This window comes from Cynoglossus semilaevis, unplaced genomic scaffold, assembly GCF_000523025.1.
Source record: "Cynoglossus semilaevis isolate Cse_v1.0 unplaced genomic scaffold, Cse_v1.0 C19119604, whole genome shotgun sequence".
Lineage (NCBI taxonomy): Eukaryota > Metazoa > Chordata > Actinopteri > Pleuronectiformes > Cynoglossidae > Cynoglossus > Cynoglossus semilaevis.
The window spans coordinates 1-1008 of NW_007586563.1; the positions used below are offsets into that span (position 1 = coordinate 1).

Sequence of the window (1008 nt, forward strand, 5' to 3'; positions counted from 1 at the left end):
CATTTTTCTGTTTGTTTTCAGTTCCCAGTTCTGCACCAGTGCTTGTATCGACAACGAACCTGTCATCGTCCTCTATCGCCGTGGTGTGGCAGCGACCTCTGGAGGCCAACGGGGAAATCACAGAGTATACCGTTAATCTGTCCGGTCCGGGTGGCTCGAACTCATCACAAACTTCAAGCAACTCGGTCATATTTACGAACCTTTTACCATACACACCCTACAACCTGACCATTACGGCAGCAACGCGTAAAGGCTCTGGGCACCAGGGCCTGTTGCTGCAGCTGCACACCGACGAAGACGGTGATTTTATTTATTTATTATTGTTTTTTATTTTTTTTAATTTATGTCTGCGAGTTGCATATGTGTTTGTAAAGAATCTCACTTCTGTCCACTAGAACCCATGTCTCCGCCGCGTAACCTCATGATATACAACTACACGGCTGTGTCTGTATGGCTCAGGTGGGAGCCCCCCCTGCAGCCCAGTGGTGTAATACTGCAGTACAGCTTCCGGGTTAGAGACCTCATCACACACAGTGTCACATATCAGGTACTACAATTCATTGTTCCATCTTTGAACCACTGACTATCACTCCATTCTGGTTATTGTTTTCCGACACACTGAAATGTTGCTTTGATTTTAAAAGTAAGATATCATCAACGTAATCAGTGTAAAGCTACTTGAGGCTGAGACTCGCTGTTATTTCACAGTCCAGATGACCGGAAGAAGAACCTTATGTAATGCCCCTATGTTACTGCCTCTTCTTTAACACTCGTGTGTATTTTGTTTGTACCAACGTAGAACTCCTCTGATCCATCCACCACAGCCTATCTGTCTGGTTTCAGGCCTCATAGCTCCTATGAGATAAGTGTTTACAGTTACACCAGTGTAGGCCATGGAAATCAGTTCAGCAGACCCGTGACCTTCACTACCAACGAGTCAGGTAAAGTACAATAATAATGAGTTCATACTGCTGACACTATTCAGTAAAAGCTAACATTGTTTGGTTG

The 1008-nt window shown here is 44.6% G+C and overlaps 1 protein-coding gene across 1 annotated transcript; it reads left to right on the top strand.

Annotated features, from left to right (window-relative positions):
• Window positions 1-27: 27 nt before the first annotated feature.
• On the top strand, window positions 28-941 carry LOC107988187 (phosphatidylinositol phosphatase PTPRQ-like; the record flags this gene model as incomplete). The annotated part of the gene is made up of 3 exons (XM_017031050.1): window positions 28-300; window positions 396-547; window positions 800-941. Coding segments are annotated over exons 2-3 (289 nt in total), but the record flags the coding sequence as incomplete, so codon positions are not given.
• Window positions 942-1008: the final 67 nt, after the last annotated feature.